This window comes from Triticum dicoccoides, chromosome 2A (assembly GCF_002162155.2).
Source record: "Triticum dicoccoides isolate Atlit2015 ecotype Zavitan chromosome 2A, WEW_v2.0, whole genome shotgun sequence".
NCBI lineage: Eukaryota > Viridiplantae > Streptophyta > Magnoliopsida > Poales > Poaceae > Triticum > Triticum dicoccoides.
Window position 1 is genome coordinate 414,564,918 of NC_041382.1, and position 18,227 is coordinate 414,583,144.

At 45.3% G+C, this 18,227-nt stretch overlaps 1 protein-coding gene across 1 annotated transcript; it reads left to right on the forward strand.

The window, feature by feature from the left end:
• Positions 1 to 1,434: 1,434 nt before the first annotated feature.
• Positions 1,435 to 3,370, forward strand: LOC119354747 (transcription factor NIGTH1-like). Its single transcript, XM_037621491.1, has 5 exons — positions 1,435 to 1,753; positions 1,869 to 2,023; positions 2,153 to 2,564; positions 2,661 to 2,737; positions 2,860 to 3,370. Exons 1-5 carry the CDS (start codon positions 1,552 to 1,554, stop codon positions 3,079 to 3,081), a joined length of 1,068 nt encoding a protein of 355 aa, XP_037477388.1. The 5' UTR covers positions 1,435 to 1,551; the 3' UTR covers positions 3,082 to 3,370.
• Positions 3,371 to 18,227: the final 14,857 nt, after the last annotated feature.

Consider the following 18,227-nt stretch of genomic DNA (forward strand, 5'->3'; position numbering starts at 1 on the left):
AGCTAGCAATGGCTAACATTAGTAATGGGAATGACACCATATAGCATGCTAACTATCCTACGGGCCGGGTGATGCATATCTGGAGGTGTTTCCTAGAAAAGGATATCTCATGGCCGGATATTTCAAAAATCCCATGTATATGCCATTGTGAAATGATGTCACCACTCTAATGAGACAAAGATCAAAGGGGGGCAATTCATATCTTCTTATGGATTGGGTCTCTAAATTCGACTTTGGGATTACTGTTGTGATTGATGTTTTCTTTATTACTTTCATAGTTGTCAAGTGCTACTTCCTCTGTCCCATAATATAAAAGCGTTTTGACACTACACTAGTGTCAAAAACGCTCTTATATTATGTGACAGAGGGAGTACTTTTTATATGGACATGATATACGTATATTCTATTAGGTTGTGTGGCAGAATACACTTTCTATGGCCAAATATGAGGTATACATTTTTCACAAGAAAATACCTCATGACCATGCGTAACAACTATTTATATAAGGCATGCCATACTTTTACCTATTCTTGTTGTTGAAAACTTCACAACCGGGTGACCACCAACCAAACATGGTCACCAAGTTGGATATTTATAGAAAGTTGAAGTGAAAACGGTTTAGAGAGCAGTTTATGTCATATTTTTGCGTGATAAGTCAATGTTGGTTAGAGTGTTTAGTGTTACAAGTTGCAAAACTAATATAACAACAAATAAAATAACGAACTTGACCCATGAGCGCAACACACTATGTTCCGAAGAAGCATAAAATTATACAAAAACTAAATTCATTCAAAAGATAAAACAAAAAATATATAATGACCAACCGCGAAAATTAAAGAAAAGGAAACCAACCACACGCTTTTACGAGACAATCAATACGAACCTATTATGTAACCTCCGCGCCGCGTATGCATGCATATCCAGACAAATCAATATATCCAGTCAATACTAATCCAGAATATAGAACGAATACACATACAATTAAATTCGTAATTCATGTGCACATCCCCCGCTGTCTATCGTATCTGACCGATACACTAGCTTGATAAGATAAACACGTATTTGATGCCAAGGATTAATTGCTTCCAAAACTAAACATTTCGAGTTAATAGGGCCGCATATTTTATTTCTTCTAACACCCTGATGAAAAAAAAGGCATTTTGCATCTTCCCTCTGACCCCAATCGTACAGACTCAATCTGGTTGAAAGTGTGTACAACACGCACAAAAAAAAAGTGTGTGCAAGACACATTTTCAATTTGTTGGCATGCATAGGCAAGCGGGCTAAAGCTCAAAAGCCGTAAAACCCAAGGGCCTTGGCGGAAACTGACGTCCGTTGTAGCTATCTGTAGGTGACGTGAAAAATCGTCCTCGTCTCATCCTCGCACACTCTCGAGATTCTCCTCCCTCCCGAATGCTTCTCCTCCTGTATATAAGCGTCCCCATTCACCCACCTCCTCCCTCCAGTTCACATCCACCTCATACTTTCTCTTGCAACAAGTCAGTAAAAGATTCCGTTTGGAGAGCGAGCGAGAGCTCCGGTGTAAAATCGATGGGTCTGGACGTAGGAGAGATCGGCATGGGCGCAGATTTGAGCCTGGATTTGAAGATGTTCGCGGCCAAGAGCCTGGGGCGGGTCAGGGAAGCGCCGGCGGCTGCCATGGACGACTGTATCCGGAGGCTGGAGGAGGAGAAGAGCAAGATCGAGGTGTTCCGGCGCGAGCTCCCGCTCTGCGCGCGCCTCCTCGCCGACGGTGAGAGAAAAAGCTCTTGCTTGCTTGCTTTTGCTAGTACTAGCTAGCTATTATCCCTTTGTTGTCTTCTTCTTTTTGGGGAGCCTTTCTTGACGTGGTCTGGTTGCTTGCGCAGTGATTGATGTGATGAAGAAGGAGGTGGAGGAGAAGAAGAGAGGCGGCGATCGAGGAGAGGACAAGGAGGACGCCGGCGCAGGCGACAAGAGCAACTGGATGAGCACCGCGCAGCTCTGGACCGGCGATTCCGTCCGGGGGGACGATGCTTCCGAGGTAGGATCCGGCGATTCAGTTGGTTGCCCGCGTGCTTGCTTGTTGTCGTGAAGCATTGATCATTAATTTAAATCGTGTGCTTTTATTGTGTTTTGGGTTCTGAAAGTTTGCGCCTTTTTACGATTGCAGAAGCAGGATGCGAGGAGGAGGTCGTCGGAGCCGGAATCTCACGACGGCGCTGCCTTGCCGTTCAAGGCCGTGGGCTCCGGCGCGCCGGCGTTCGCGCCGCCGAGTTTGAGGAAGGATGACAAGGCTGTGCGGATGCCGGATCTGCCGTTTCTGTCCCCGGCACCGACCAAGACCTCTCCGGCTGCTGCTACCGGCGGCGCTGAAGAAAGCCGCCGCCAGCTTGTGGGATTCGCGCAAGAAGCGGCGAGGGCTGCAGCCGCCCTGGCACCGGCCGCCCCTTCCCTAGGCCTCCAGGCGCAGTCGCAGCAGACAGCCCAGCAGCAGCAGCAAGCGAGGAAGGCGCGGCGGTGCTGGTCGCCGGAGCTGCACCGCCAGTTCGTCACTGCCCTGCACCAACTCGGTGGTCCCCAAGGTGAGCGCTTCACAAATAAATCACAGGAATTTCCTGCCATTTCTAGAAATAATATCAAGAAAGCTTACATGGTTGTTCTTCTTGGCATGATTGCAGTTGCTACTCCAAAGCAAATCAGGGAGCTGATGAAGGTGGATGGCCTGACCAATGATGAAGTGAAGAGCCATCTCCAGGTGAGCAATTCACCACTATCTTACACAAACTTCTATCCATGTACTAATGATGGAATTTATTACTGGTTTTTAATTTGCATTGACACTAATGTGAATCCTGTATTGTTTTTCTTATTGTTCAGAAATACCGTCTACACAACCGAAGGGCGCCAGGATCTCCGGCAGCCAACCGGCCAATCGTGCTCATGGGAGGGCTCTGGATAACTCAGGACCAAAGCAGCTCCCAGTCAGGAGGGTCACCTCCGGGGCCCCTTCACTTCTCAAGCTCAGGCGTAGCTGCCTCATCGGTGACGGTCAGCGGCGAGGAGGAAGATGGCAGATCCGAGAGCTATGGCTGGAAATGATCAACAAGTTATATTAGAGTTTGTTCGGAGTTTCCGGGTCGCGCGATGACAGTGGTATCTTAGAGATTCCTGAGACATGATTGTAGTGTAGTCTTTTTTGTTGTATGCAGGGAGATCAAGCCTTGAGTGCTTTGAGATGAAACTCTTGCTGTTATTATGTAAGTACATCGGGAAGAGGTTATACTAGTTACAGTTTTGCGGATATGTTACTCTAAAAAGGTTGGGGCAGAGCTACAATTTTCGCCCAGAGAATTTACTACCAATGTTCAGTGTCAGACTTTTCTCTTGATAAGCAATTTTCCGTTTCGATTAAGTACAGTATACAGCTTTTCATAAAGCTTGCTGCTGTTGTTTGTTGATTCAACTGAAAGTCAATTGTAGGTAGATTCTGAACTTGTGATTGTGCCCGTGTTTTGCTTCTCTCCAGCAAATTAAGGTGCATTTTCTGGTTCTTGATGGCCATGACCATGAGCATCACAGCAAGAGCAACAAAACCCTGAATGGAGAAAACATGCTTTGGATCCTCATCCTTTCCACAACTGAAGAAAAAATGCTTTGGATCCTCATCCTTTCCCTTGGAACTTGAGGTGGTCCTGAATCCGGATCATACGTACATAACTAGAGCAGTACTGCTCGCCATCCTGTCAAGAACCTATCAGAAACTTGAGATGATCCTACCCCTACCTATTATGAAGCAAAGCATCATGTGTTTCACCTGACCTGACCAAATATCTGCTCTGGGATGTTGGGACACCAAGAATCTGATCATGATCTGTCGCCTGAAAACCAGGGTGGCAGGAGTGCACACCAAGAATCTTCCTCGGCTCCGATCATTTCTCACCTGCTGCTGCTGGTGCAGAATGCAACTAACCGTGCATTCTTGGCATGAAAGTCTAGGTTTCCAGGTCGCCCGCACACCCTTGATTTCTTGCGAGTTTGTTGCTGCGTGAGGCTGGACCAAGAGTCAGCATCACATTCTTCCTCCTTCATGATGCCCTTTTTTTGTTTTTGCTGATAATGTTTGTTAGATTTTGTCGTGCTTATCGTCGCTGCGAGTCAAACAAGTGTTGTATGATTGATTACTGGGTTCTTCTGCCCATACTTATCCGGGAGATTATTATATCTCATATTGTGAGGCGTTGCTAGCATGCTTGTTTGAACATGTCCCGGCCTTGACTCTGCATTCTTGCGCTGATCTTGCGGTGTTATCCAGATTTTGGTCCACACTACGTACTCTTGCAGAGTTCTGGTCGCGCTATCCTGTATGGCATTAGTTTGGCGAAACCGGGAAGACGCCGATCGTATCGCCTGAACAAGGAGCTGAGATTGCACACTCAGTTTCAGGTAGTAGATACGGTTTGCTCCAGTTTCAGTTAAGGCCCGGTAGGAACACTGGATTTTCCGATTGTGTGTGAACTGTGAACTTCATCCCATTAGGACAGAAGCGATTGGTTGGTCACTGCTAGTTCCTGGACGTGGAATCGTTCTAGGATCCTACGACGACGAGCTTAGGATCCTGTGATGGATGTGCGGATGAATATTCCTCGAGCTTTCCCTTGTCTGTCGTCACCGCCAAATGTTGAACAATCAGATGCAGGCTTGGAGTATATGCTTGTTGGTGCTGACTCGTGAATTGGCCGCTTCTTCTTCTTCTGCATTGCAACGATCAGTTCCTTTAAAAACACTTCTCGTTTTCTTGGCATGCGACTTGCGTGTTTTCTTTCATCCGGGCCGCCTGCATGTGCTGCTGAATTTTCTTGGTCTCACCGATGTCATGGTTTAGCTGTAGCAGATGATGAATATGAGTATATATGGTAGAGTAGTTTCATTCATTATACCAGACGAATGTTAGTGTCCGCACTTGCAGTTTCCGCTGCTGTTTTTCCTTGCTCTTGGGCGAATATTCATTTATACCTTTCTCATATTGAATATTCCGATGATGGATATTCTGGTTGCATATATTGCACCCACAGGAAAGGGAAACTGTTTATCACTTTGCAATCGCGGAGTGCTGCGGAAGTACAAAGAATCAAAAGATTACCTCCGCAGAACCATGGAACCCTAGCGCACGACCAACACCAATCGTGTCGACCACAACGGAGGGTCTGCCTCCGAGATGGGCATCACCTATAGTACGCCGGCTCCGGCTCGCCGCGGCCGCCACCGTGATCCTCCGCCCCTAACCGTACAGGCGCCCGAGACGCGTTGGGTTATGGTTTTCGCGCGCAAATGGACGGGCAGTGATCTGATAAAATGCAATGTATTTAGAGCAACTCCAATGGAACGACTCATTTCGTCCGCCGCCATTTGTTTGGGTCGGCGCGGACACAAAACCGGCCCAACATGCGTCCCCTTTCGTCCGCGGGTGATTCATTTTCAGCTCATTTTTAAGTCGGATTTGCGTCAGCGCGGATACGCGACAGCCGACAGACGCGCGCACGCTCGCCTTCTCCTCTTTCTGGACCCGCTGGTCGGTGACACATTGGCCTCCCCCTCATCTCCCATTAAACAGCAACCCTCGCCCGTCTCCTTCGTCGTCGCCGCCGCCGCCCATCTTTGTCGGCGACTCTGCCAACTGCCGCCGCCTCCACATCCGCCCAACAACGCCGCCCACTCCCCCGTCGCCTGCCACCGCCGTCTTGTCGCCGGGGAGCAGACTGCTTCCCCACCCCCGCTCCCCCCACCACACAACCGCCCGCGACCAAGAAGCCGCCTCGCCGCCCCGGCCAGACCCTCACCGGCGCGCTCGTCAGACACCGGCAGGGCAGCGAGCTGGTCCGTGCGCGTCGCGACTCCCCTCGCCGCCCGCAAGATGTTTGACAGTTTGCCAAGGTACAAAATGGACTCCGCCGACGAGTTCTTTTTTCATAATTTCCTTTGCGACTCCGACGATTCATCGTCCGACGAGGAGGAGGAGATATTGGCTGCCGTGTTGGTCCATCACCACCTCAACAGCTAGCGGCCGTTGTTCCGTGGCTCCATTCCGGGCCACCTTCCGACGTTGCATCGCAACCGAGAGAGCGGACATTTCATTCTTTGGAAGGACTACTTTTCCGTATTAAAAATCCCGTCGCCGTTTCCGTATGAGTAGGCATCTTTTCAACCGTATTAGAGAGGGGGTGGTCGGCTATGATGACTATTCCGAGTGCAAAGAGGATGCCGTCGGCAAGATTGGTTTCTCCTTTTATCAGAAATGCACTGCCGCCATCCGAGTGCTTGCATACGGAGTGCCCGGTGATCTCATTGCCGAGTACGTCCGTATGAGCGAGTCTACATGCCTAGAGTCCCTTTATAAGTTCGGCAAGGCTGTTATTGCTGTGTTTGGCTCTGAGCACTTGAGAGAGCCGACAGCGGAAGATACAACCCGTTTGTTGTCGATGAATGCCAGTAGGGGCTTCCCAGAGATGCTTGGCAGCATAGACTGCATGCACTGGGAGTGGAAGAACTGCCCTTCTGCTTGGCAAGGGTAGTATAAGGGCCATGTCAGGGCTTGTACTGTCATACTAGAGGCCGTGGCGTCTCAAGATCTCTGGATCTGACACTCTTTCTTTGGCATGGCTGGATCACACATTGATATCAACGTGCTTCAGCGCTCGCCCGTGTTTGCCAGGCTTGCCGAAGGCAACAACCCACCAGTGAACTATACTGTCAGCGGCCACAACTACGACAAAGGATACTACCTGGGTGACGGTATCTATCCTCAGTGGACCACTATTGTCAAGACAATACCCAACCCTGTCGGAGAGAAGAGGAAAAGACTTGCCCAAGACCAAGAGAGTGCTAGGAAGGATGTCGAGCGTGGCTTTGGTGTTTTGCGATCTCGATGGGGCATCATTCGGTATCCTGCTAATACCTGGAGCACACAGAAACTGTGGGAGGTGATGACTGCTTGTGTGATCATACACAATATGATCGTAGAAGACGAGCGCCCGGAACGTCTGTACGATAAAGGGTTTCAGTTTCAGGATGAGAATGTTGTGCCTGAGCATGGAGGAGCTGCAACGTTCGAACAGTTCATCCAATTTCATCAAGACATGCGCGATTGAGAAACTCGCGTGCAACTGCAAAATGATTTGGTTGAGCATACGTGGGCTCATGTTGGCAACCAATAGATATATCTTTTATTCGTTTGTAAAACTATGTGAAACATTTTTATTTGTATTCGGCTTGTAAAACTATACTATTTTATTTGGTTTAAAACTATGTTATTTGACAATATGTTTGAATGCAATAATTAATGTAAAATTGGGCGGGCAGCTGGCCATCCCGACACATATGGGTCAGCGCGTTGGGCGTGCTATCGACCCATATCAAAAACAGAGCAGACGCCGGACAGCCGATCCAAATGGATAAAAAATGAACGGATTCGTCGTCCGTTTAAGTTGTCCCATTAAAATTGCTCTTAGGCCCATTTAGGCGTAATGAAACATCAGATGCCTGAAACTGTTTCGGGAGCAGCGGCCCGTGACTTGTAGAGCTCGGCATGGAGAACTGGAAAGAGTCTCCGAGTCGGCGGAAAAGAATCTTCGAGTCAGATAATGCCAGTATACTTCTTAGTACAAGTACAGTGGTTAGTGGTTGATAAAATAGTAAGTGTCATATGTCAGATACAACACATAGCTACTCCGAACATTTTTTTATGACAAAATTAGTGACACAATGATATCAATTTTTTTAAACCCCAAATCATAGAACAATTGTTCTACGGTAATTTTTATTTAAAATAATATGTACAAGTATACAAGGAAACACAAAAAGAGAAACCAAACAAATCACCCTATCATCAAAGATGGGAATCGATCCTCTCTTTCAGAACTGCCACATTCTTGGCCTTCATCCTGTGCTCTAGCAGAATTAAATATTTTCTGAGAGGAAATTTCCAAGAGTTTATACCGGGGGCTACTCTCTTGAAGATCTTGCCATTCTTTGCATCCAAATATTCCAACTTCCCAGGATAATAATGTCTAGAATAATGGCTTTTGGAAGCTATTGACATCCGAACAGAATTTCATCATAAGGTGACACACCTCTTTGTCTTTGAGGGAGGACAATGTCCCAACACTCTTCAGTAAAATTGCAGTCCCAAAGCAAGTGCATGATAGTTTCTTCTGCATGGCCAGTGCACATGACACATTCATATGATTTCAACTGCATGGATCTTCTTTTTAGCATATTCATTGTGTTGATTCTGTCATGTAGCAGCATCCAAAAGAAATTCGTGTCTCTGACTCTATTAGCACCTTGCCAGAGCCACTTGAAGATGATGTGAGCTTCAGCTCCAACTTTCAAGCTGTTATAAACTGCAATCAGTGAGTATTTTCTGTTACCATTTATGCACCACCACATATCTGGGTTTTGGTTACCATGGAGTGGTTGAAGGAAACTCTTAATTAACTTCATTGAGCTGATCATCAGCTTGGGCTGATAAAGGTGTATGAAAGTGGTTATGAATATCTTCAACATTTATCATGAGAGCTAAAGAGCCATGTACACATTTTGCAAAGGAAAATAGCTCGGGGGAGAATTGTGCAAGTGATCTATCCCTCCAATTGTCAAAACAAAATTTTAAGGTGTCACCTGAGACAGCCTTGCAAGAGGCTGTTCTCTCGAAGTCAGCAGTATTTTTAAGTGAGCTTTCCACCAATGTGAGCCCACCATTCTTTCTCCTGGTAACTCAGATGAGTAGTACTTATCCCAAATCATGTTAACCCAAGGAAGATTTGCTTTTTTAAAGAACTTGTGCAGATTTTTCATGAGTAATGCTTTGTTGTGCACAACAAAATCCAAAATCCCTAGACCACCGTTTTTTTGGCTGGGAGACCTTATCCCAAGCAATTGGAGTAGGGCCAGAGATCTCTTGTCCATACTTCCTGATAGAAATTTCCTGATGTATTTAATTAACTGTTCAATGATTTCAACAGGGCAGAGTAAGGGTACACATGAAGAAGATTGGAAGTGTTACAAAGACTGATTTGTTGAGTTTAAGTCTGCCATCATATCCCAGCATAGTAGGTAGACACCCTAGAAAGTCTTCTCTCAATTGTTTGACAAAAGCATGCCATCATATCCCAACCTTATTGGGCCTGGCTGATAGCCCCACGACCCATTGTATTCTGGACCATATTCCGACTCGTCTTGGGCCTTAGGTTGGGCCATATGTATGTATGGGCCTATCTGTTGGGTATAACCCCGTCAAAAACCTTCCCAAACCATTTTTTTGTTTTATTTTCTTATATCTATTATTTCATTTTTTACGCTTATTTTTTCTTTTTTTGGTTTCATTTTTTCATTTCCCTATTTTTTCGTGAATATTTTTTTGAAATCATGAACCTCTCTGAATTTGTGAAGATTTTTTAAATTGTGAACCGTGTTTTAAAATCATGAATATTTCTAGAAATCGCAAAGGTTTTTCAAATTCATGAACATTGTTTTACAAATTCGTGATATTTTTTGAAATCATGAACACTTTTTATTTTGTGAACAGTTTTTGAATTCATGAACTTTGTTTCAAATACATCAACATGTTTACAAGTCACGGACATTTTATGAAATTGTGAACATTTTTCAAAATTGCAAACATTGTTTTTCAGTTTCGGGAACTTTTTTGAATTCATTAACATTTTTCAAATTTGAGAACATTTTTTTGAACTCATGAACATGTTTCAAATTCGAGAACATTTTTTGAAATCGTGAAGATTTTCAATTTCTTTTTTTCAAATCCTAAACATTTTTAATGAAGCTAATAAAGAAGAAACGAAAGGGAAAAAAGAAACAGTGTCTCCCACATGAGCCATCCAAAAACATGCGCGGGGGTAGGGGGTGCGCGTTTGTGTGTTCTGTGCGATGAACAGGAGTTCTCCTTCTGCCGCCCGCTCTTCAAGATGAGTACGTTGTTCTAAAAACGCTCTTATAGCTCTGCCTCTTCACCGGCCCACAGAACGCCGTCCCGGCCGCCAGGTGGAGTACTAGAAATCATTCATCACTAGAGCAGTGAATGTCCATAGACGCCAGGTGGAACGCCATCCCGCCGATGACTAGCCTTTTTCACTGTTTTGACCTTCTTAGCAAACTTTAACACAAAAGAAACTCTCATCGATTTTATTTCACGATCTGATCTTTTTGACAATGCCACAGACCGTGACGTTGTTGGTCCACACATAAACATCAAGCCATCCAGTGTTTCTTCCCTTAATAGATAAGTAGCAAAATGGGCACACATTGTTCCAAACGCCATACCCTATGGCGTTTCTACTTGCGGCAGAAAGGCCAAAGGCCTTGGCGTTTCCAGTAGCACCATGGGTCTTGGCGTTCCTGCCCTGCCATGTAGGTACTTGATCATAGTCAGATCAGAAGCGCTCGTTGGTTTGACGTTTCTATATTCATAGCGTGTGGTGTTTTTAAAAAAGTCAGATCATGAAATGTCTTTTGAAAGAGTTCATTTTGTGCTAAAGTTTGTTAAGAAGGTCAAAACAGTAAAAAGAAAAGGCCCCGAGGACTCGACACCATCGATCAACAAGGAAACCCATAACTAGCTTCTAACGGCTAGTAAATGTCCATGGCATGAAGCGATGATGCTGCGTACACATGCATGGGTGCATGGTAATCATCGTGTTCCTAACTTAATCGAGGCAAATGCAGTAACGGAACTTGGTTGGGATGCTGGATCAGGAGCACTTCAGGTGTATACTCGCACGCAATCGAGAGTGAAGGACACTAGTCTTTTTTTCTCGCGAAACTTGGCTGCACACAAATCGTTCTAATAGATATGGATGATTCATGCAGAAAATTGAGTTAATGATAAGTAATTAGTATGAAATGCTACTATCAACCTGTTCAACTTGAATACAAGGTGCGTGCGAAATGCTACTATCAACCCTTCTCCCCTATTCGGCATGCGGGCCAGTCTCGTCGGGCCGCACTTTCTTGGGTCACCGGTTCTGTACAGGAGGCGCTGCTGGTGGCGGGGATCTAGTTCGAGCGAAATCCCTGGTCGGCCATGGCCGTCTGCGTCGACGGTGACGCCTGAGGGCGCCGTTCCCCTTCTTGGAGGCGTTGGTATGGACTGATCCTCTCACTTTCCCTTCCCTTATGTCTTTCGGGCAAAGCCCTAACTTTGTTGGGCGGCGATGGCGTTCACGGCGTCGTTCGCCGCTTTGGGAACCTTGGGGCTGGGTGACGCTTGTGGGTGGTGGGCGGCGACGGCGCTCACGTCGTCGTTCCTTTCTTGAAGGCGCCGCTTTGGTAACCTTGGGGGCTGGGTGACCCTTGTGGGCGGTGGTGCGTCCCTATTCTATCATGGATATGCGTCCGTTGCTTGGAGATGGACTCGTGTAGGTGGAGGTCGTCGTTTGGCGTCATGGTGACGTCGATGGCGGAGACACCTGCCAAGGTTGACACCTCAATCTGCTTTGAAGATGGACCAGTGAAAGATGGCGACACATGTGAGTGCGTTGGACCGGTTTGTGCCTCGGACCTAGTATATGGCTCGGTCGGAGCCTTCAGTTTTAGATGTTAGGCTTAGGTAAGAGGTCTGGATATTTGACCCAGCTTGAATCTCTTCATCATATGGATCGGAGCAGCGGCAGATGTTGTTAAGATGACGGATTAAGACATATTGTTGTACTACTTTGTGAAGTCCTTAAGAATAATTTATAAAATGGCTGCATGCATCTTCTAGATGCACAGGCTGGAGGTCATTCTTTTTTTTAAACAAGGTGTGTGCTGGACTGCTCGTGACTAGAAAACAGCTTATTGATCTTGATTCTTCAAACACGTACCTTTTTTTTCACTATTTATTTTTATGAACACGCAAAAGGTTTGTGTGCCGATGTATACTAAAGAAAGGAAAATAGATATGGTGTCCGGCGGTAGGCCGCGGTTACAGGAGACGATCCGATTGTGCCGATATGCTGACAAAACTCTCGAGCCACGAGCGCTGAGTGTTGGAAGACACGGCTGTGGTGTTCCTTCCACAGCGCCCACGCGGTGAGGATGGCCACAAAGTTGAAACCCTTGCGCTGCCGTGAGGAATTAGATCACGACTACTCAACCACCATTCGATAAGCAAGGCGTTGGTTTTTTTTAAAAGAAGGAGTATCCTCGGCATTTGCATCTGAATGATGCATGCAACCATATTATTAAGCAAAAATGTTGCATAAAAGGTCTGTGATACAAAAGTGGCTCTCAAAAGAGCCAAAGTAAGGTAAATAATAAATTTGCCACTACCAGCGAAAATAGAACAAGATGACTAAACATCTACTCTATTATTGAACCGCCATCCAAATTGGTTGTAAATATCCCGTGGTACCGTATTCCAACGGTTGCATCCGATAGCCATATGCTCCTTGGCTTCCACATAACTAAGTACGGAACACATATGGATCCAAAACGTGGCTCTGTGTATGACTTGCAAATTTTTTTATGGGAGGTTGCCTGTTAAAAATCATGTCATTTCTAAATTTCATCTAACCTATAGTAATGCACATAGTTCTATCTGAATATGTCATGCAATACTCAGCTCCACTCCATCTAGCCACAATTCAAATAATGTGTTAATACTAGATGGAGGGCTAACATTAAAGTCCACTTGAATCATACGCCATAAAAGTTTGGCTAAAATTTTGGTGAGCGGACATTTCAGAAAGAGGTGTTTTATATTCTCATCTTGATCACAAAAGCAACATCGCTTACTGTTGGGGAACGTAGCATGCAATTTCAAAAAATATTTCTATGCTCACGCAAGATCTATCTAGGAGATGTATAGCAACGAGAGGGAGAGAGTGCGTCTAAGTACCCTCGTAGACCGAAAGCGGAAGCGTTTGATAACACGGTTGATGTAGTTGACCTTCTTCTCGTTCCGACCGATCAAGCACCGAACATACGACACCTCCGAGTTCTGCACACGTTCAGCTCGACGACGTTCCTCGAACTCTTGATCCAGCAAAGTGTCGAGGGAGAGTTCCGTCAGCATGACGGCGTGGTGACGGTGATGGTGAAGTGATCCGCGCAGGGCTTCGCCTAAACACTACGAAGATATGACTGGAGGCGTAAACTGTGGAGGGAGACGCCGCACACGGCTAACAATTGTTGATGTGTGTTCTAGCGGCGCCCCCTTCATATATAGAGGTTGGAGGGGTGGATAGGTAGCCAAGGGGACGCCCCAAGTAGGAGGAATCCTACTTTAGGCCCTCCCAATTTGGCCTCCCCTTTTCCTATTCCTATTCGGAGTAGGAAGGGAAGAGGGGGAAGGGGAATCCTATTCCCTTTTTCCTTTATTCCTTCCCCTTTTCTACTTCAATTTAGCCATCCCATATGGGAGGGGCGCACCAGCCCCTTAGGGGCTCGTCTATCCCCCTCTTGGCCCATTAAGGCCCATGTAGTTGCCGGGCGGAAGCCCGGAACCCCTTCCGGTGACCCGATATGCACCCAGTACCCCTGAAACACTTTCGGTGTCCGAATATCATCGTCCAATTCGAGACTCCTCGTCATGTCCATGATCTCATCCATGACTCCGAACAACATTCGGTCACCAAACCACATAACTAATATAATACAAAATCGTCATCGAACGTTAAGCGTGCGGACCCTACATGAACGAGACACCTCTCCGGTCAATAACCAACAACGGAACCTGGATGCTCATATTGGTTCCCAAAAATTCTACGAAGATCTTTATCGGTCGTACCATAATGACAACATACATTATTCCCTTTGTCATCGGTATGTTACTTGCCAGAGATTCGATTGTTGGTATCTTCATACCTACTTCAATCTCGTTACCGGCAAGTCTCTTTACTCGTTCCATAATGCATCATTCCATAACTAACTCATTAGTCACATTGCTTGCAAGGCTTATTATGATGTGCATTATCGAGAGGGCCCAGAGATACCTCTCCGATACTCGGAGTGACAAATCCTAATCTCGATCTATGCCAACCCAACAAACACCTTCGGAGATACCTGCAGAGCATCTTTATAATCACCCAGTTATGTTGTGACGTTTGATAGCACAGAAGGTATTCCTCCGGTATTCGGGAGTTTCATAATCTCATAGTCAAAGGAATATGTATAAGTCATGAAGAAAGCAATAGCAATAAAACTTAACGATCATTATCCTAAGCTAACGGATGGGTCTTGCCCATCACATCATTCTCCTAATGATGTGACTCCGTTCATCAAATGACAACACATGTCTATGCTTAGGAAAGTTAACCATCTTTTATTAACGAGCTAGTCTAGTAGAGGCTTACTAGGGACACTGTGTTTTGTCTATGTATCCACACATGTATCAAGTTTCCGGTTAATACAATTCTAGCATGAATAATAAACATTTATCATGATATAAGGAAATATAAATAACAATTTTATTATTGCCTCTGGACATATTTCCTTCAGTCTCTCACTTGCACTAGAGTCAATAATCTAGTTCATATCGCTGAAAGATCGGGGATGTCGCCTAGAGGGGGGGGGGGTGAATAGGCGTTTTAAAATAATTATGATTTAGGCTTGAACAAATGCGGAATAAACCTAGCGGTTAATTTGTCAAGCACAAAACCTAAAACAATTAGGCTCACCTATGTGCACCAACAACTTATGCTAATCAAGACAAGCAACTATGTGATAGCAAGATATATGACAAGAAATAATATGGCTATCACAAAGTAAAGTGCATAAGTAAAGAGCTCGGGTAAGAGATAACCGAGGCACGCGGAGACGACGATGTATCCCGAAGTTCACACCCTTGCGGATGCTAATCTCCGTTTGGAGCGGCGTGAAGGCACAATGCTCCCCAAGAAGCCACTAGGGCCACCGTAATCTCCTCACGCCCTCGCACAATGCAAGATGCCGTGATTCCACTAAGGGACCCTTGAGGGCGGTCACCGAACCCGTACAAATGGCAACCCTTGGGGGCGGTCACCGAATCCGTACACTTTGGCAACCCTTGGGGGCGGTCACCGGTATCCGTCAAATTGCTTGGGGCGATCTCCACAACCTAATTGGAGACCCCGACGCTTGCTCGGAGCTTTACACCACAATGATTGAGTTCCGAACAACACCAACCATCTAGGGTGCCAAGGCACCCAAGAGGAACAAGCTCTAGGGTGCCCAAACACCCAAGAGTAATAAGCTTCTCAAACTTCACTTCCACGTATCACCGTGGAGAACTCAAACCGATGCACCAAATGCAATGGTAAGGGCACACGGAGTGCCCAAGTCCTTTTCTCTCAAATCCCACCAGAGCAAGTAATGCTAGGGAGGAAAATGAGAGGAAGAACAAGAAGGAGAACACCAAGAACTCCAAGATCTAGATCCAAGGGGTTCCCCTCACATAGAGGAGAAAGTGATTGGTGTAAATGTGGATCTAGATCTCCTCTCTCTTTTCCCTCAAAAACTAGCAAGAATTCATGGAGGGAGTGAGAGTTAGCAAGCTCAAAGAAGGTCAACAATGGGGGCAAAAACAAGCTCAAGAGATAGGGAACCATTGGGGAAGAAGATCCCCTTAAATAGGTCCCCACGAATCTGCCCGTTATGTACAGAATAACATAGGAGCGGTACAACCTCTATGAGCACCGGTACAACCGGTAACAGGCAATAAGCGGTACAACCGGCCCACAACTGCCCAACAACCGCACCACAACAGAGAACAGTCCAGTGGTAGAGCGGTACATGACTGGTACAATCTCCGGACCAATTCTGGAGCGGTACAACCGCTCCAAACACCGGTTGTACCGGTCAAGCGGTACAACCTCTCCATGGGGCGGTACAACCTCTCTGTGTAAAACAGGCAATATCAAAACAGCCACAACTTTCGCATACGAGCTCCGAATTCAACGAAACCAAGTTTGTTGGAAAGCTAATGACAAGGGCTAACACAATCTTGAGAGAAACATCAATAAGAAGCAAATGAGAAAAGGACCATAATAAAATGGTGAGAACCCTTCCTCGGAAAGACCGGTAAAACCTCCAACACTGAAAACATCATAGAAGATGCATGCGAACTCCGTTTTCGATGAACTCAAGCTTGTCATCAAGATGACCATAAGCTCTAAGACTCACAAATGGAACCAAACAAGAACCAAGAAATATGATGCAATGATGCAATGGTTTGAGCTCTCGGCTAATGATACGATCAAGCTACTCCCTAGAGAGCCCCCCTTGATAGTATGACAAACGATCCTACAACTCGGTCTGCCAACTACCACTATGAGACCGGTAAAATAGAAAACCTATCAAGGGCAAACCTTTGCCTTGCACATAGTCCACTTGAGCTAGATGATGACGATCTTGACTTCCTCAAGTTGGACCACCTTTCTTGATTGTGTTGGCTCGATAAAGACTAGTTGATTGCTCCCCCATACTCCACTATGGCTGAGCCACTCTTTGAGTTCCTCCACTTGAACTTGCACACTGCAAACTTGATGACGATCACCACTTGATGTCATCCTCCATGGTTTGTATGAGATCTTCCTCTTGACGCAAGACCATGGAAACATACCTAACCCCACAAAGAACTCTCACGTAGACCATGGGTTAGTACACCAAGCATAATGGACAATGCTTACCATACCATGGGATCACTTGATCCCTCTCGGTACTTCTTCTATGCTTTGTGAGTTGATCAACTTGATTCACTCTTGACTTAGTCTTGATCAACATTGAATCTTTCCAACTCTCTTCATTTGGATGATGTCTTGAAGGTAAACATGAATGATCACACAATCTTCTTCTTTAAGACATGCTTGCAATAAGCTCAACTCACACATGACCAATCTTTGGATAATTCCTTGAAAAGCACTTTGGCCATCTCAACTCACACATGACCAATCTTTGGATAATTCCTTGAAAAGCACTTTGGCCATCTCAACTCACACATGACCAATCTTTGGATAATTCCTTGAAAAGCACTTTGGCCATCTCATAAACTCCTTGAAACCAACACATGGACTTCAAGACAATCCTATGGACAAATGCTTCAAATATAACTCAAGGCAACCGTTAGTCCATAGAGATTGTCATCAATTACCAAAACCACACATGGGGGCACTGCATGTCCTTTCAATCGCCATGTGATTAACACCAATAGTTCACATCTTTATTTGATTAACACCCATAGTTCACATCGCCATGTGACCAAGACCCAAAAGTTTTACTAGAGTCAATAATCTAGTTCACATCGCTATGTGATTAACACCCAAAGAGTTCTAAGGTGTGATCATGTTTTGCTTATGAGAGAAGTTTAGTCAATGGGTCTGCCGCATTCAGATCCGTATGTATTTTGCAAATTTCTATGTCTACAATGCTCTTCATGGAGTTACTCTAGATAATTGCTCCCACTTTCAATATGTATCCAGATTGAGACTCAGAGTCATCTGGATCAGTGTAAAAGCTTGCATTGACGTAACTCTTTACGACGAACTCTTTATCACCTCCATAACCGAGAAATATTTCCTTAGTCCTCTAAGGATAATTTTGACCGCTGTCCAGTGATCTACTCCTGGATCACTATTGTACCCCCTTGCCAAACTTATGGGAAAGTACACAATAGATCTGGTACACAACATGCCATATCGTATAGAACCTATGGCTGGGGCATAGGGAATGACTTCCATTCTCTCTCTATCTTCTACCGTGGTCGGGCTTTGAGTCTTACTCAACTTCACACCTTGTAATACATGCAAGAACCCTTTCTTTGACTGATCCATTTTGAACTTCTTCAAAACTTTATCAAGGTATGTGCTTTGTAAAAGTCCAATTTAAGCGTCTTAATCTATCTCTATAGATCTTGATGCCTAATATATAAGCAACTTCACCGAGGTCTTTCATTGAAAAACTTTTGTTCAAGTATCCTTTTATGCTTTCTAGAGATTCTACATCATCTCCAATCAACAATATGTCATCCACATATAATATTAGAAATGCTATAGAGCTCCCACTCACTTTCTTGTAAATACAGGCTTCTTCGAAAGTCTGTTTAAAACCATATGTTTTGATCACATTATCAAAGCGTATATTCCAACTCCGAGATGCTTGCACCAGTCCATAAATGGATCGCTGGAGTTTGCACACTTTGTTAGCACCTTTAGGATTGACAAAACATTCTGGTTGCATCATATACAACTCTTTTTTGAGAAATCCATTAAGGAATG